Raw genomic sequence first — 16,467 nt, forward strand, 5'->3', positions numbered from 1 at the left:
ATTGAGGGAGCGCAGCGTAGGTTTACCAGGTTAATTACCGGGATGGCGGGACTGTCATATGCTGAGAGAATGGAGCGACTGGGCTTGTACACTCTGGTGTCTAGTGTCTGGTGTTTAGTGTCTGGTGTGTTTAGTGTCTGGTGTCTGGTGTCTAGTGTCTAGTGTCTAGTGTCTGGTGTCTGGTGTCTGGTGTCTATTGTCTAGTGTCTAGTGTCTGTTGTCTAATGTCTGGTGTCTGGTGTCTGGTGTCTATTGTCTGGTGTCTGGTGTCTGGTGTCTGGTGTCTAGTGTCTATTGTCTGGTGTCTGGTGTCTGGTGTCTGGTGTCTATTGTCTGGTGTCTGGTGTCTATTGTGTCTGGTGTCTAGTGTCTATTGTCTGGTGTCTAGTGTCTAGTGTCTAGTGTCTGGTGTCTGGTGTCTATTGTCTGGTGTCTGGTGTGTCTGGTGTCTGGTGTCTGGTGTCTGGTGTCTGGTGTCTAGTGTCTAGTGTCTGGTGTCTGTGTCTGGTGTCTGGTGTCTGGTGTCTGGTGTCTGGTGTCTATTGTCTGGTGTCTGGTCTATTGTCTGGTGTCTGGTGTCTGGTGTCTGTCTGGTGTCTGGTGTCTGGGTGTGTGGTGTCTGGTGTCTATTGTCTGGTGTCTGGTGCCTAGTGTCTAGTGTCTGGTGTCTAGTGTCTGGTGTCTGGTGTCTAGTGTCTGGTGTCTGGTGTCTGGTGTCTGGTGTCTGGTGTCTAGTGTCTGGTGTCTAGTGTCTGGTGTCTAGTGTCTAGTGTCTGGTGTCTAGTGTCTGGTGTCTAGTGTCTGGTGTCTGGTGTCTGGTGTCTGGTGTCTAGTGTCTAGTGTCTGGTGTCTGGTGTCTGGTGTCTGGTGTCTAGTGTCTGGTGTCTAGTGTCTGGTGTCTGGTGTCTAGTGTCTGGTGTCTAGTGTCTGGTGTCTAGTGTCTGGTGTCTGGTGTCTGGTGTGTCTAGTGTCTGGTGTCTAGTGTCTGGTGTCTAGTGTCTGGTGTCTGGTGTCTGGTGTCTGGTGTCTGGTGTCTAGTGTCTGGTGTCTGGTGTCTAGTGTCTGGTGTCTAGTGTCTGGTGTCTGGTGTCTGGTGTCTGGTGTCTAGTGTCTGTGTGTGTCTGGTGTCTGGTGTCTGGTGTCTGGTGTCTAGTGTCTGGTGTCTAGTGTCTGGTGTCTAGTGTCTGGTGTCTGGTGTCTGGTGTCTGGTGTCTAGTGTCTGTCTAGTGTCTGGTGTCTGGTGTCTAGTGTCTAGTGTCTGGTGTCTGGTGTCTGGTGTCTAGTGTCTGTGTCTAGTGTCTGGTGTCTGGTGTCTATTTCTCCACTGACGGCCTTTCCCTTCTTTCTCCAGACCATTCAATGGCGGCCAAGACGGGCGGCTGTTTCCCCGGCAACGCCAGCGTGCTGATGGCGGACGGAAGGAGGAAGAACGTGTCGGAGCTGCAGGCGGGAGACCGGGTCCAGACGGTGGACAGCGGGGGCCGCCTCACCTTCAGCCGCTTCCTCACCTTCCTGGACCGGGAGCCGGAGGCGGTGAAGCTGTTCCACGCCATCGAGACGCGGGACCCGCCGCGCCGGCTGCTGCTGACCGCCGCCCACTTGGTCTTCGTGGCGGACAACCACACCCTGGACCTCGGGCGATTCCGGCCCGCCTTCGCCAGCGAGGTGCGGCCTGGCCAGTACGTGTACACGGCGGGCGGCGGCGGCGGCAACGGCAGCAACGGCAACGACCACCGGGGGCCGGCACGGGTTACGGCGGTGACTGTCGGGGCCGGGGTCGGGGCATACGCCCCACTCACCCAGCACGGCACGCTGGCGGTGGACGGCGTCTTGGCCTCCTGCTACGCCGCTGTGGACGCACACGACCTGGCGCACTGGGCCTTCGCCCCGCTCCGCCTCTGCTACCGGGTGTCCGCCATCTTAGGAAGCAAAGCACCCCCCCCGCCGAAGGCCCACTACCCGCATGGCGTGCACTGGTACTCCCGGCTACTCCACCGGCTGGGCAAGCTCCTGCTCAGCCCCGGGCGCTTCCACCCGTGGGGAGTGGCGCAGGGTTGAGCCCGGGATGGGGGGCGGAGAACGCAAGGAGGACTTCTTCACCCAAGGGGGAGTAAAGAGGGGCGCGCAGGAGCCTACGCCTGGTGTGCGTGTGTGCGTGTGTGTCCCCAACCTCCCCCATCACCACCACCGCCACCCCTCACCACCCCTGCAAGTGAACAAGGGGAGGGGGTACAACTCAGGCAATCGGGGAGAACGTTCCCCAGTGTGTGTGTGCGTGCGTGCGGACTGACCCCACAACTGATGGACCATGGCTTCAAGAACACCCTTCCTCACCCAAGGTTGGAAGAAGACCTCCAGGTTTTCTACTGGAGCTGAGATTTGGAACGAAGGACAAAACTCTCGCCTATGTTGTCCTTGACTTTGACCGAATTATCCAGAGACCTCCCTTGAGACAAAGAGGTCCACCTTCAAGGGTTTGCTCCTTGCCGGAGACACGGTGTCGAAAGGAGCTGAAGATAACTGGAAATGTGTGGACTCAGTCTCGAAGCCGAGACTGGAAGCCAAGTGCTCTGGCCTTATAGCTATCGTTTGCAGTATTTGTGATACATCAATGGCGTGCCCTCACGGTACGGGAACACTGGTACACGGGCCCTGCTCTCGGACGCAGCGGCGGACGCTACAAACATTGGGCAGATGTGGGAATTTAATGACGATGGAACAACTGACAACGCATCTGGAACAGGTGTATGACTCCCAATACCACAGATGCATATCACCCAGTGCAGGGACTTGCGTTTTGGAAACTTGAGGGGGCTGTCCCACTTGGCGATTTTTTTTCGGCCACTGCCGGCATCGTATCAGCGTTTCGCCGGAAGATTTTGAATGTTTCGAAATCCAGCGGCGAGCAAAAGAAATGTCGCGACACGTGAAAAAAAATCGGCGCACGTATATCCGCCGTCATGTTTGGCGATCTGACACTGACACGTCAGCCAATGATGCCGGGCAGTCGCCGAAAAAAATCGGCCAAGCCCTTCACAGTGTGGAAACATGCCCTACAGGCCCAACATGTCCCATCTACACCAGCCCCACCTGCCTGCGTTTGGCCCATGTCTCTCGAAATCCTATCCGATAAACATGTCCTATCCATGTACGTCCAAATTTCTCTCAAAGGTTGCGATGGCACCTGCCCCAACTATCTCCTCCGACAGCTCGTTCCAGACACCCACCGCCCTTTGGGTGGAGAAAGTTACCCCTCAGATTCCTACTAAATCTAAACCCCCCCCTCAACCCCTCACCTTAAACCAATGTCCTGTGTTTCTCGATTCCGGCTGTTCTGGGCAAGAGTCTCGGTGCGTTAAAACCGTCTATGCATCTCATGATATAGTACCTCGAGGTCTCTGGGGGGGGGCTAGTGTATCCACTTCACCAGGGCAACATTGAGCCCCATTAGGAATGTTGTATGAAAGAGAAGGGCCGTCACACCAGCGCCAGAAACCCAGGTTCGATCCCGACTACAGATACTGTCTCTGCGGAGTTTGCACGACCCACCCGAGAAGCTTTTTCCATTGAGAGTAGGGAAGGTTTCTCAAATTAAGGGACCAAACCTGCACACAAAATTCCAGGTGAAGGGGAAAAGATTTACCAGGCATCTGAGGGGTAACTTTTTCACACTGAGGGTGGCGGGTGTATGGAACGAGCTGCCCAAGGAGGCAGTTGAGGCTGGGACTATCCCAACGTTTAAGAAACAGTTAGACAGGTACATGGATAGGACAGGTTTGGAGGGATATGGACCAAGTGTAGGCAGGTGGGACTAGTGTAGCTGGGACATGTTGGCCGGCTTGGGCAAGTTGGGCCGAAGGGCCTGTTTCCACACTGTATCACTCCATGACACTATGACTGTACACAGACCTGGAAGTGCAAACATGCATCGGACAATGTACTTATCATTGACCATGTGCATGATACAATCTGCATCTAAACATAGAACTATCACTGAACATTGCAGCCGATCATGTTAGAACAATAGGTGCAGCAGTAGGCCATTCGGCCCTTCGAGCCAGCACCGCCATTCAATATGATCATGGCTGATCATCCAGAATCAGTACCCCGTTCCTGCCTTCTCCCCATATCCCTTTATTCCATTAGCACTATTAGAGCTAAATCTAACTCTCTCTTGAACACCTGGGTTTCAGCAACTAAGTTACAGAGAAAGGTTGAACAAGTTAGGTCCTTATTCTCTGGAGCGCAGAAGGTTAAGGGGGGACTTGATAGAGGTCTTTAAAATGATGAGAGGGATAGACAGAGTTGATGTGGATAAGCTTTTTCCATTGAGAGTAGGGAAGATTCAAACAAGAGGACATGATTTGAGAATTAAGGGACAAAGGTTTAGGGGTAACATGAGGGGGAACCTCTTTACCAAGAGAGTGGTAGCTGTGTGGAATGAGCTTCCAGTGGAAGTGGTGGAGGCAGGTTCGATTTTATCATTTAAAAATAAATTGGATAGGTATACGGATGGGAAAGGAATGGAGGGTTATGGTCTGAGTGCAGGTGGATGGGACTAGGTGAGAGTAGGTGTTCGGCACGGACTAGAAGGGCCGAGATGGCCTGTTTCCGTGCTGTAATTGTTATATGGTTATATGGTTATCCAGTGAATCGGCCTCCACTACCTTCTGTGGCAGAGAATTCCACAGACTCACAACTCTCTCTGGGTGAAAAGGTATTTCCTCATCTCAGTCTTAAATGGCCTAATCCGTTATTCTTAAACTGTGTGACCCCCCCCACCCGATTCTGGACTCGAGTTTAACTGAACACGAGAGAAAAACGCGCGCGCGCGCGCCGACTTGCGGCCAAACACGCAACGAGATCACACGACGAAACATGAACACGCGTGTGAATTTACACGCAACTCCTCTGGTACACCATGTAAATGAACATGTAGTCAAACACGCAACCGAACGCATCCGTGAACTCATGACCAGACCGTGTTACCCGACACGCATGACAAAACACACAACATGTATGTGCACATCCTAGAACTCGTTAAAATTGTATATAAACACACCCACACACACACTTGTGTAGGACGTGACGGTGGACGCTGGTTTAAACCAAAGATAGACACAAATTGTTGGAGTAACTCAGCGGGTCAGGCAGCAGCTCTGGTGAAAAGAAATAGGTGACGTTTTGGGTCAAGATCCCTCTTGTTCGACCCAAGCAATGGCCTGTTTCCTTTATCATCAACGTCGTCGACATCTCTCGTTCGCCGATTGCTACGTTTAGCAGTGATAGGAGCAGAATTAGGCCATTCGTCCCATCAAGTCCACTCCGCCATTCAATCGTGGCTGATCTATCTCTCCCCTCCTAACCCCATTCTCCTGCCTTCTCCACAGATTCACCACCCTCTGACGAAGGAAATTCCTTCTCATCCCCTTTCCAAAGGAACGTCCTTCAATTCCGAGTGTAAGACCTCTGGTCCTAGACTCTCCCACTAGGGGAAACATCCTCCCCCTCTCCCCCGACTCACTGTCTGACGAAGGGTCCCTCTATGGCAAGAAAGACATTCTTGCCATAGAGGGAGTACAGAGAAGGTTCACCACACTGATTCCTGGGATGGCAGGACTTTCATATGAAGAAAGACCGGATAGACTCGGCTTGTACTCGCTAGAATTTAGAAGATTGAGGGGGGGATCTTATAGAAATGTACAAAATTCTTAAGGGGTTGGACAGGCTAGATGCAGGAAGATTGTTCCCGATGTTGGGGAAGTCCAGAACAAGGGGTCACACAGTTTAAGGATAAGGGGGAAGTCTTTTAGGACCGAGATAAGAAAAACATTTTTCACACAGAGAGTGGTGAATCTCTGGAATTCTCTGCCACAGAAGATAGTTGAGGCCACAGTTCATTGGCTATATTTAAGAGGGAGTTAGATGTGGCCCTCGTGGCTAAAGGGATCAGGGGGTATGGAGAGAAGGCAGGTACAGGATACTGAGTTGGATGATCAGCCATGATCATATTGAATGGCGGTGCAGGCTCGAAGGGCCGAATGGCCTAATCCTGCACCTATTTGCTATGTTTCTATCTTTCCATGACCCAAAACGTCCCCCTAATCCTTCGCTCCAGAGATGCTGCCTGTCCCGCTGAGTTACTCCAGCATCCTGTGCCCATTTCACATATACCTAGTTGGGTTACAAATCTCTATTTACAGGCGAAATCCATTCAACTCTCCCCAAGAAAGAGATTATTTGATTATATTTGATTTTGGAAAGAATATATATGTATATCTCCAGCAACTGCAATGGTTGTATTGAAGGTGTGAATTTGCACCCGAGGCCATGTGTGTTACCTATGAGATTTATTTTTATACGTGAATTGTAATATAGAATTGTAAAAGTTGGCTGTCAATATGGATTTTATTATATTATATATAAAAACTGCTATCGGTCTGTAAAGTTTTAATTTAAAAGATTTTCAAGAATAGAGATATTTTTATCTTGACTTCCGATGTTATTCTGGAATCTCCTGTGACCAATGTACTTCTTGCAATGTCTTCTATTTAATGAATTAAAAATAATATCTGATCAATGGCTGGCCTTCTGCACACCTTCTTCTTCTCTGTCGTGTGTGTCTTTTAGACCTGCAGCTCCGTCGAGGCGAGCCAGGCCAACGTGCCATCGTCCAGGTTAATCAGACCTCGTTCACCATTCATATGGTGGCCGGTGTTATTGGGGCAACTGGTGACGGACGATGTGCTCCACTGTCTGTGTTGGGCCCCCAACACTGTCCTCGAGGCCCCACCTCTTCATCGCTACGCCATGGCGTCCGACGCCCGTCCTCAAGCGGTTGAGGGTTGTCCACTGCTTTCGGGGGCAGGTCCTGGCCAGGGACGTCCATGGGATCATTGATGTAATGGTGTAGCCTAGATAGTTCCGCTGACTTCCCCTGGTCTCTCCATCTCGTCTTGACCCAGGACGCCTTAGAAGCGTCAGCTGGTGTTGTGCAGAGCAGCTCTTGGGCTTGCGTGGCAAAGGGGCGCCGTGACCTGAGGCGAACTCGCCCTGGCTAAAAGCCACGTCTTCTGGTGGAGGCCGGTTCTCTGGATACTTTCAAGAGAGAGCTAGATAGGGCTCTTGAAAGCAGCGGAGTCTGGAGATATGGGGAGAAGGCAGGAGTGGGGTACTGCAGCAGGCAGTGAAGAAACAGGAAAGCAGGCTATTGGCAAAAACGGGAAAGCAGACTATTATCTAAATGGTGGCCGACTAGGAAAAGGGGAGATGCAGCGAGACCTGGGTGTCATGGTACACCAGTCATTGAATGCATTTCGTTGTCTCTGTACTGTACACTGACAATGACAATTAAAATTGAATCTGAATCTGAATCTGAAAGTAGGCATGCAGGTGCAGCAGGCAGTGAAGAAAGCGAATGGTATGTTGGCTTTCATAGCAAAAGGATTTGAGTATAGGAGCAGGGAGGTTCTACTGCAGTTGTACAGGGCCTTGGTGAGACCACACCTGGAGTATTGCGTACAGTTTTGGTCTCCAAATCTGAGGAAAGACATTCTTGCCATAGAGGGAGTACAGCGAAGGTTCACCAGACTGATTCCTGGGATGTCAGGACTGTCTTGTGAAGAAAGACTGGATAGACTTGGTTTATACTCTCTAGAATTTAGGAGATTGAGAGGGGATCTTATAGAAACTTTACAAAATTCTTAAGGGGTTGGACAGGCTAGATGCAGGAAGATTGTTCCCGATGTTGGGGAAGTCCAGGACAAGGGGGTCACAGCTTAAGGATAAGGGGGAAATCCTTTAAAAACGAGATGAGAAGAACTTTTTTCACACAGAGAGTGGTGAATCTCTGGAACTCTCTGCCACAGAGGGTAGTCGAGGCCAGTTAATTGGCTATATTGAAGAGGGAGTTAGATGTGGCCCTTGTGGCTAAAGGGATCAGGGGGTATGGAGAGAAGGCAGGTATAGGATACTGAGTTGGATGATCAGCCATGATCATATTGAATGGCGGTGCAGGCTCGAAGGGCCGAATGGCCTACTCCTGCACCTATTTTCTATGTTTCTATGTTTCTATGCACTGTTTAAAGTTCTTGAGAGGGAGATCGGAAGGGGAGATGAGGCCAATCTGTATCATATTGAAGTGATGATCAAGAAACGCCTCCACTTCCTTAGAAAGCTTTAGGAAGTTGGGCACGTCCCCTCCAACTCTCACCAACTTCTACAGATGTGCCGTAGAGAGCATTTTATCGGAATAAGCATCCTAATACAGAAAAATTAATATCTTATATATATAATATCTTATTAGATAGTGACATTCCTTTGACGGACTTACACAGACAAGCATGGGAAAAAGAATTAAATCAGGTAATAACGAAAGACACTTGGGAAGAAAGTTTACAACAGATACATCAGTGTTCACTAAACGCAAGACATTCTCTAATACAATTTAAAGTAATACATAGGTTACATTACGCCAAAACAAAATTACATAAAATTTTTCAACATATCTCACCTATATGTGATAAATGTCAACATTTAGAAGCTACGTTATCGCACATGTTTACAAACTGTACAAAAATTAAAAAATTTTGGGTAAATATTTTTAGTATAATATCCAAAGTAACCAACACACAACTGGAACCAAGTCCAAAATTAATAATACTCGGAATATTAGAATTAAATCAAACACTTAGAATAACACAAAGAAACTTTATCGATTACAGTTTAATAACAGGAAAAAAATTAATCCTAAAATTTTGGAAAGGCCCTACGGCCCCCACAATCAAAATGTGGATTATAGAAATGACGGAGACCTTAAACGTGGAAAGAATCAGATTTTCCCTGTTGGACAAACAGGAATTATTCGTTGGAACATGGTCTCCTTTTATTGATTACTTAAAGGGTCAGAATAGTTCAGCACAGGAACCTGACTAGCAACCGGACTAAAGATTGGATGAAATGCTATACTTCGAAATGTACGAACATATCTCGAATGATGTTTTTAAACTCTAACAAATTTTTCCATTCTTCTTCAATTACCTCTTTCACTCCTCTTCCTTTTTTTTTATTTTAGTTTTCTTTTTCCTTCTCTCTCTCTATTTCATCTATCCCTTTAGCTCTATCTAGTTATAAAAAAAACGAAGAAAAATGCAAAAAGTATTGGAGACAATGTAATAATAACTGACAATATTATCAATTTAAAAATGTAAGACAGTAATGATGTAATATATTATGTACCTATCTCCAATAATAAAAAAATTTAAAAAAAAAAAAAAAAAAAAGAGAGCATTTTATCGGGATGCATTCGGGAACGGTTTGGGAACAGCTCCGTCCAAGACCGCAAGAAATTGCAGCGAATTGTGGACGCAGCCCAGACCGTCGCACAAAAACCAACCTCCCTCCCTTCCATCTACACATGTCAGAGAATTGATTTTAAAATCCTGCTGCTCACCTATAAATCACTACATGGTTTAGGACCAAAGTATATCACTGACATGCTTCCACTATATAAGCCTTCTAGACCGCTAAGATCTTCTGAAACCAATCTGTTAGTGATTCCCAGAGTAAATACAAAACATGGGAAAGCAGGATTTAGTTACTATGCAACAAATAGCTGGAATAAACTTCCTGAAGATTTAAGACTTGCCTCAACTTTGACCACTTTTAAAACAAGGCTGAAAACTTTTATGTTTACTTTAGCTTTCAGCTAAATCTTAACTACATTGCACTTTTAACTTTTGCACTTTTTATAATGCATTTTTAATTTTGCTTTTCTTTTCTTTTAGTTCTATTTTATTTCATTTTATTGTATGACGTGTTTTTATGTGAAGCACTTTGAGTCTGCCTCGTGTATGAAATGTGCTATATAAATAAAGTTGCCTTGCCTTGCCTTGCCTACACCTCACACTGCCTTGGCAAGGCCAGCAGCATCATCAAGGACCAGTCCCACCCTGGCCATTCCCTCTTCTCCCCTCTCCCATCAGGCAAAAAGTACAGAAGTGTGAAAACCAACGCACACCTCCAGATTCAGGGACAGTTTCTCCCCAGCTGTTATCAGGCAACTGAACGACCCTACCACCAACCAGAGAGCGGTGCTGAACTACTTTCCACCTCATTGGAGACCCTCGGACTATCCTTGATCAGACTTTACCTTGCACTAAACGTTATTCCCTCGTCATGTATCTGTACACTGGGGGGGGGGGGGGGTGGGGAGGGGGGGTGTCCCTCATCCCACAGTAGGGGAGGGACTTTTAGAAATTTGATTTATTAAAATCATGTTTTAGTGCATTGTAGAAGTATGATTCTTATAGAAACTTACAAAATTCTTAAGGGGTTGGACAGGCTAGATGCAGGAAGATTGTTCCCGATGTTGGGGAAGTCCAGGACAAGGGGTCACAGCTTAAGGATAAGGGGGAAATCCTTTAAAACCGAGATGAGAAGAACTTTTTTCACACAGAGAGTGGTGAATCTCTGGAACTCTCTGCCACAGAAGGTAGTCGAGGCCACAGTTCATTGGCTATATTTAAGAGGGAGTTAGATGTGGCCCTTGTGGCTAAGGGGATCAGGGGGTATGGAGAGAAGGCAGGTACGGGATACTGAGTTGGATGATCAGCCATGATCATATTGAATGGCGGTGCAGGCTCGAAGGGCCTAATGGCCTACTCCTGCACCTAATTTCTATGTTTCTATGATCTCAATGTTTTTGTTTGGAGTATTTTATGAGGTAACTTTTGAAGGGGTAACTTTATCCACACAAAGGGTGATGGGTGTATGGAACAAGCTGCCAGAGGAGATAGTTGAGGCAGGGACCATCCCAACATTTAAGAACAAGTTAGATTGATACATGGATAGGACAGGTTTGGAGTTATGGACCAAACGCAGGTGGCGTAGCTGGGACATGTCGGCGGGTGTGGGCAAGTTGGGCCGAAGGGCCTGTTTTCCACACTGTACCACACTATGACTACATTATACCTCCACCATGCATGAATGCTTCAAAATCAAGTGATCGAGTTTTATTGCCATATACTCAAGCACAGAAACATAGAAAATAGATGCAGGAATAGGCCATTCGGCCCTTCGAGCCAGCACTGCCATTCAATATGATCATGGCTATTCATCTAAAATCAGTACCTCTTTCCTGTTTTTTCCCCCATATCCCTTGATGTCGTTAGCCCCAAGAACTGAATGTAACTCTCTCTTGAAAACATCCAGTGAATTGGCCTGCACTGCCTTCTGTGGCAGAGAATTCCACAATTCACAACTCTCTGCGTGAAGAAAGTTTGTTCTCATCGCAGTCCTAACTGCCCACCCCCCCCACCCTTTATTCTTAAACTGTGACCCATGGTTCTGAGCGCCCCCAAACATCGGGAACATTTTTCCTGCAGTTACTGTAAGTGAAAATCTAGCAGGCAAGCAGGATGCTTTCACCAACCACTCCCATTTGAAGTCTACTACCTTCCACTGTTTCTACCCAGTGCTTGGTACAGGTACTTACTTCCAGCAGCCACTGGTTGTCCTCCAGGATGCACCGAGCCGCAGCCTGATCCATGCCGGTCACCTGGGCGAATTCGGCACCGAGACTCTGACGGCAGCGGCGCGCAACGCTTCGACGCCTCCGACGGCCCGGGACTCTTGCACTGAGGCTGCTCCATGGCCCGAGTTGCAGCGAGCGACTCACCAGCCCGTCAAACACTCGCCAGCCCCGGCTACCCGTCTCCCCTGCTGCTTCTACTTCCATCCCTCCCTCAGCACTGCACCTATTGTCTATTGTCTAAATACTATGATAGTCTCTGCCTCAACGACCTCCTCCGGCAGCTCGTTCCATACACCCACACCACCCTCTTGTGGAAAAGTTACCCCTCAGGTTCCTATTAAATATTTTCCCCCTCACCATAAACCTCTGGTTCTCAAACCCCCCCCCCCCCCCCCACTTTGACCAAGATACTCCACCCAATCTATTCCTCTCATGACTTTGTACACCTGCTTTTGCAGTCTATATATTAACCATATAAACCATATAACAATTACAGCACGGAAACAGGCCATCTCGGCCCTACAAGTCCATGCCGAACACATTTTTTTCCCCTTAGTCCCACCTGCCTGCACTCATACCATAACCCTCCATTCCCTTCTCATCCATATGCCTATCCAATTTATTTTTAAATGATACCAATGAACCTGCCTCCACCACTTCCACTGGGAGCTCATTCCACACAGCTACCACTCTCTGAGTAAAGAAGTTCCCCCTCATGTTACCCCTAAACTTCTGTCCCTTAATTCTGAAGTCAATTACCCCTAAACTTCTGTCCCTTAATTCTGAAGTCATTCAGAATATTCTTGAATAACTCTCTCAGAATTAGACCACTTGGGTAGTTTACAACCCAACGATATGAACATTGAATTCTCCAATTTAAAGTTTAATTTTAGTTATAGTTTAGAGGTGCTGTCTGTGCGGAGTTTGCATGTTCTCCCCGTGACCTGCGTGGGTTTTCTCCGGGTGCTCCGGTTTCCTCCCACACTCCAAAAACGCACAGGCTTGTAGGTTAATTGGGTTGGTCTAAGTGTAAATGTGTGCAGGATAGTTTAATGCCCCCTGTCCCACTTAGGAAACCTGAACGGAAACCCCTGGAGACTTTGCGCCCCACCCAAGGTTTCCGTGCGGTTCCCGGAGGTTGCAGGCGGTTGCCGGAGGTTGCAGGTAGTGGAAGCAGGTAGGGAGACTGTCAAAAACCTCCGGGAACCGCACGGAAACCTTGGGTGGGGCGCAAAGTCTCCCGAGGTTTCTTAAGTGGGACAGGGGCATAAGGAAGTGGTGCCGTTGCTATGCTTTCTTGATCATTGCTTCAATATGGGTGGTCGGGGACAAGTTGCAGGTGATATTCATTCCTAGTAACTTGAACAGTTGAACCACCATCACCTCCAACGCCTTCAATGTACACCGGGATATGTGTAACGTTTTGCTTCATGTACTGCAAGAGTCTAGGACCATCTAGGCCATAGCCTCAGAATAAAAGGACGTCTCTTTAGAATGGAGATGAGGAGGAATTTTGTTTAAGAAGGAACTGCAGATGCTGGAGCACAGCAACGGCACCACTTCCTTATGCCCCTGTCCCACTTAGGAAACCTCTGGAGACTTTGCGCCCCACCCAAGGTTTCCGTGCGGTTCCCGGAGGTTTTTGTCAGTCTCCCTACCTGCTTCCACTACCTGCAACCTCCGGCAACCACCTGCAACCTCCGGGAACCGCACGGAAACCTTGGGTGGGGCGCAAAGTCTCCAGAGTTCTCCGTTCAGGTTTCCTATGTGGGACAGAGGCGTTAGTGTGTGGGGGTGATCGCTGGTCGGCACGGACCCGGAGGGGCGAAGGGCCTGTTTCCCCCGCTGTATATCTAAACTAAATCTCTAAACCAGTCTACCGAAGCCAATTAACCTACAGACATGTATCCCCTTTGACTTGATTCCTGGCGGGATTCTTCCCACCCAATAGGTGGGAACAAATTCATCTCCCAATAATCCCTTCGTAACCAAAGACTTTTTTTTAAAAGTGTATGCGCAAAGTAGATGAGAAAGAAAACAGAACCTTTTAATGGACTAATGTTTTTTTTTCATTTTTGTCGGGGAGTTTTAGTCTGGACAGGACAAAAATGCTGGAGAAACTCAGCGGGTGCAGCAGCATCTATGGAGCGAAGGAAATAGGCAACGTTTCGGGCCGAAACCCTTCTTCAGTCTCAACCCGAACAGCTTTGTGTACAGTTTTGGTCTCCTAGTTTGAGGAAGGACATCCTTGTGATTGAGGCAGTGCAGCGTAGGTTCACGAGACTGATCCCTGGGATGGCGGGACTGTCATATGAGGAAAGATTGAAAAGTCTAGGCTTGTATTCACTGGAGTTTAGAAGGATGAGGGGGGGGGATCTTATAGAAGCATATAAAATTATAAAAGGACTGGACAAGCTAGATGCAGGAAAAAATGTTCCCAATGTTGGGCGAGTCCAGAACCAGGGGCCACACACAGTCTTAGAATAAAGGGGAGGTCATTTAAGACTGAGGTGAGGAAAAAAATTTCACCTAGAGAGTTGTGAATATATGGACTTCCCTGCCACAGAGGGCAGTGGAGGCCAAATCACTGGATGGATTTAACATAGAAACATAGAAATTAGGTGCAGGAGTAGGCCATTCGGCCCTTCGAGCCTGCACCGCCATTCAATATGATCATGGCTGATCATGATCCTTAAGAGAGAGTTAGATAGAGCTCTAAGGGCTAGTGGAGCCAAGGGATATGGGGAGAAGGCAGGCACGGGTTATTGATTGGGGACGATCAGCCACGATCACAATGAATGGTGGTGCTGGATTGAAGGGCTGAATGGCCTCCTCCTGCACCTATTTCCTATGTCTCTATGTCACCAATTTCCTTCGCTCCATAGATGCTGCCTCGCCCGCTGAGTTTCTCCAGCGTTTTTGTCTGCCTTCGGTTTTTCCAGCATCTGCAGTTCCTTCTTAAACATTTAGCCTGGGCAGTGTCAAACAGGAATCCCCAGGATATCTTGGGCATCCTTGGAGGAGCTGGGAGCGCTTCCTTCCCCTTGAGTGTCCTGGGGAACGGGCGGTGGGAGCAAGTCTCGGATCTCCTCGACCCCTGCGGGTTCCTGGGTGGGTTCCGAGGCCGGGCGGAGATTGCTGAACGGATAGAACCCGGGGCACAGGCGCACCGACCACCGGTGTACTCCAGAGGGAAGCCGGTAGATGTCGGTCAGTCCCTGCGTGTGACAACCGCTCCGGCCATCCTTCCTCACGTGGAACCCAGGAAAATCGGGCACCAAACCACGCTCCTCGGACGTCCCTGCAATGAAAACAGTCGCCGCATATTTGTACGTGGAACGTTAGAAACGAGGAACTGCGGACGCTGGTTTACACAGAGGGGGACATAGAAACATAGAAACATAGAAGATAGGTGCAGGAGTAGGCCATTCGGCCCTTCGAGCCTGCACCGCCATTCAATATGATCATGGCTGATCATCCAACTCAGTATCCCATCCCTGCCTTCTCTCCATACCCCCCGATCCCTTTAGCCACAAGGGCCACATCTAACTCCCTTTTAAATATAGCCAATGAACTGTGGCCTCAACTACCTTCTGTGGCAGAGAATTCCACAGATTCACCACTCTCTGAGTGTGAAAAAAAATGTTTTTCTCATCTCAGTCCTAAAACATTTCCCCTTTATCCTTAAACTGTGTGACCCCTTGTTCTGGACTTCCCCAACATCGGGAACAATCTTCCTGCATCTAGCCTGTCCAACCCCTTAAGAATTTTGTAAGTTTCTATAAGATCCCCCCTCAATCTCCTAAATTCTAGCGAGTACAAGTCGAGTCTATCCAGTCTTTCTTCATATGAAAGTCCTGACATCCCAGGAATCAGTCTGGTGAACCTTCTCTGTACTCCCTCTGTGGCCACACAAAGTGCTGGAGTAACTCAGCGGGACAGGCAGCATCTCTGGAGAGAAGCTTTGGGTGACGTTTCGGGTCGAGACCCCTCTGCAAACCCCACCCCAGAGATGTTTATCAGAGAACTGCAGATGCTGGAAAAATCGAAGGTAGATAAAAATGCTGGGGAAACTCAGCGGGTGAGGCAGCATCTATGGAGCGATTTTAGGTGACATAGAAACATACCCTGTACAACTGCAGTAGAACCTCCCTGCTCCTATACTCAAATCCTTTTGCTATGAATGCTAACATACCATTCGCTTTCATAGAAACATAGAAATTAGGTGCAGGAGTAGGCCATTCGGCCCTTCGAGCCTGCACCGCCATTCAATATGATCATGGCTGATCATCCAACTCAGTATCCCGTACCTGCCTTCTCTCCATACCCTCTGATCCCTTTAGCCACAAGGGCCACATCTAACTCCCTCTTAAATATAGCCAATGAACTGGCCTCGACTACCCTCTGCGGCAGAGAGTTCCAGAGATTCACCACTCTCTGTGTGAAAAAAGTTCTTCTCATCTCAGTTTTAAAGGATTTCCCCCTGATCTTTAAGCTGTGACGTTTCTGATCGAGACCCTTCTTCAGTCTGAATCTGAAGAAGGGTTTCAAACTGAAACGTTGCCTATTTCCTTCGCTCCATAGATGCTGCCTCATCCGCTGAGTTTCTCCAGCATTTATATCTACCTTCGATTTTTCCAGCATCTGCAGTTCCTTCTTAAGCCTCCTCCGGCAGTTCGTTCTCATCCAGTTCCTGGAACTCGTGGAGTTATGAATAGCCGGGAGGCATGTGCCAAAGGTTCCTTGCCTCTACCCAGCTGGTTTCAAAGCTTTGCCTGCTCAACACACCTTTAATGACTGACTGGGACAGGCCCCACAGTCAACAGAGGCAGCTCTGATCCTTATCAGACTCCTCACCTGCACACAGTGGCCGGGCACTGCAGTGGGGAAGGTTGCGAGTTAAACATTAATCGTGAGGTTGCTGGGTCTCCAGC

At 48.4% G+C, this 16,467-nt stretch overlaps 2 protein-coding genes across 2 annotated transcripts in view; one reads left to right on the plus strand and one right to left on the minus strand.

Moving 5' to 3' along the window:
• The window catches only part of LOC129699128 (indian hedgehog protein-like), a 57,820-nt gene extending 54,762 nt beyond the window's left edge, over positions 1-3,058 (plus strand). Inside the window, exon 3 of the mRNA XM_055638799.1 lies at positions 1,352-3,058. Coding sequence (XP_055494774.1) covers positions 1,352-2,058 — 707 coding nt within the window. The 3' untranslated portion in view covers positions 2,059-3,058. The remainder of the gene's footprint in view (positions 1-1,351) is intronic.
• Positions 3,059-14,073: 11,015 nt separating this feature from the next.
• The window catches only part of slc23a3 (solute carrier family 23 member 3), a 31,175-nt gene continuing 28,781 nt past the window's right edge, over positions 14,074-16,467 (minus strand). The window contains exon 7 of the mRNA XM_055638800.1: positions 14,074-14,834. Within this exon, the coding sequence (XP_055494775.1) occupies positions 14,515-14,834 (320 nt within the window). The 3' untranslated portion in view covers positions 14,074-14,514. The remainder of the gene's footprint in view (positions 14,835-16,467) is intronic.

The sequence above is a fragment of the Leucoraja erinacea genome, chromosome 7 (assembly GCF_028641065.1).
Source record: "Leucoraja erinacea ecotype New England chromosome 7, Leri_hhj_1, whole genome shotgun sequence".
Classification (NCBI taxonomy): Eukaryota; Metazoa; Chordata; class Chondrichthyes; order Rajiformes; family Rajidae; genus Leucoraja; species Leucoraja erinaceus.